Raw genomic sequence first — 1,679 nt, forward strand, 5'->3', positions numbered from 1 at the left:
CCCCCAAATCCTCCCCAAACCCCCTCCCAGCCCCCCCAGGTGCCCCTCAGGTGCCCCCAGATCCCAAAGAAACCCCCCCAAATCCCCCCCAAATCCCCTCAAATCCCCTCCCAGCACCCCCAGGTGTGCCCAGGTGTGTCTCAGGTATCCCCAGGTGTATCCCAACCCCCCCCAGGTGTGTCCAGGTGTGTCCCAGATCCACCTAAATCCCCCCCAAATCCCTCCCAAATCCCCTCAAACCCCCTCCCAGCACCCCCAGGTGTGCCCAGGTGTGCCCCAGGTGTATCCCAAACCCCCCAGGTGCCCCCCAGGTGACTCCAGGTACCTGTTGCAGGTAAGCTGCAGACGCTGGACGTGCTGCTGCGGCGGCTGAAGGCGGGCGGGCACCGCGTGCTCATCTTCACGCAGATGACGCGGATGCTCGACGTCCTCGAGCGCTTCCTCACCTTCCACGGCCACATCTACCTGCGCCTCGACGGCTCCACCCGCGTCGAGCAGCGCCAGGTGAGTCCCAGGTGACACCCGAGTGTCCCCCAGGTGGGATTCAGGTGATCCAGATGGGCCCTGGGTCTTCCAGGTGAGACCTAAGTAAGGTCCCAGGTATGGCAGGTGAGATCTCAGGTGTGCCAGGTGAGGTCCCAGGTGTGCCAGGTGAGTCCCAGGTGTGCCAGGTGAGGTTTCAGGTGAGATCCCAGGTGTGTGTCAGATGTGTCAGGTGAGGTCCCAGGTGAGTCCCAGGTATCCCAGGTGAGGTCCCAGGTGAGTCCCAGGTATCCCAGGTGAGGTCTCAGGTGAGTCCCAGGTGATCCAGGTGAGGTCCCAGGTGTGTCTGAGGTGTGCCAGGTGAGGTCCCAGGTAAGTCCCAGGTGTCCCAGGTGAGATCCCACCTGTGCCAGGTGAGGTTTCAATTGGTATCCAGGTGGTCTCAGGTGTGCCAGCTGAGATCTCAGGTGTGTCTCAGGTGTGCCAGGTGAGGTTTCAGGTGGTCCCAGTTGTCCCCTAGCTGTGCCAGATGAGGTCCCAGGTGTGCCTCCGGTATCCCAGGTGAGGTCTCAGGTGGGAACCAGGTGGTCTCAGGTGAGTCCCAGATATGCCAGGTGAGGTTTCAGGTGAGATTCAGGTGTCTCAGATGGGTCCCAGGTGTGTCAGGTGACACCCAAATAAGGTCTCAGGTGTCCAGGTGAGTCCCAGGTGTTGCAATAAGGTGCCAGGTGTGTCTGAGGTGTGCCAGGTGAGACCCAAGTCCCAGGTGTGCCAGGTGAGGTTTCAGGTGGGTTCCAGGTGTGCCCCAGGTGTGCAGGCAGGTGGTGGCCGTGCTCGAGCGCTTCCTCACCTTCCACGGCCACATCTACCTGCGCCTCGACGGCTCCACCCGCGTCGAGCAGCGCCAGGTGAGTCCCAGGTGATCCAGGTGAGGTCTCAGATGTGCCAGATGAGGTTTCAGGTGGGATCCAGGTGGTGCCAGGTGAGTCCCAGGTGACACCCGAGTGTCCCCTAGGTGGGATTCAGGTGTTCCAGATGGGCCCCGGGTCTTCCAGGTGAGACCCAAGTAAGGTCCCAGGTGTGGCAGGTGAGATCTCAGGTGTGCCAGGTAAGGTCCCAGGTGATCCAGGTGAGGTCCCAGGTGTGTCTCAGGTGTGCGAGGTGTGATCTCAGGTGTGCCAGGTGAGGTCCCAGGT

General features: G+C 61.8%; 1 protein-coding gene across 1 annotated transcript in view; it reads left to right on the forward strand.

The window, feature by feature from the left end:
- Window positions 1–334: 334 nt before the first annotated feature.
- The window catches only part of LOC113941102 (helicase SRCAP-like), a gene marked incomplete at its 5' end in the record, with an annotated part of 6,091 nt that continues 4,746 nt past the window's right edge, over window positions 335–1,679 (forward strand). Inside the window, 2 exons of the mRNA XM_027632259.1 lie at window positions 335–504; window positions 1,293–1,391. Of these exons, the coding sequence (XP_027488060.1) occupies window positions 335–504; window positions 1,293–1,391 (269 nt within the window). The remainder of the gene's footprint in view (window positions 505–1,292; window positions 1,392–1,679) is intronic.

The sequence above is a fragment of the Corapipo altera genome, unplaced genomic scaffold (assembly GCF_003945725.1).
Source record: "Corapipo altera isolate COAL_440 unplaced genomic scaffold, ASM394572v1 60806, whole genome shotgun sequence".
NCBI classification, from domain to species: domain Eukaryota; kingdom Metazoa; phylum Chordata; class Aves; order Passeriformes; family Pipridae; genus Corapipo; species Corapipo altera.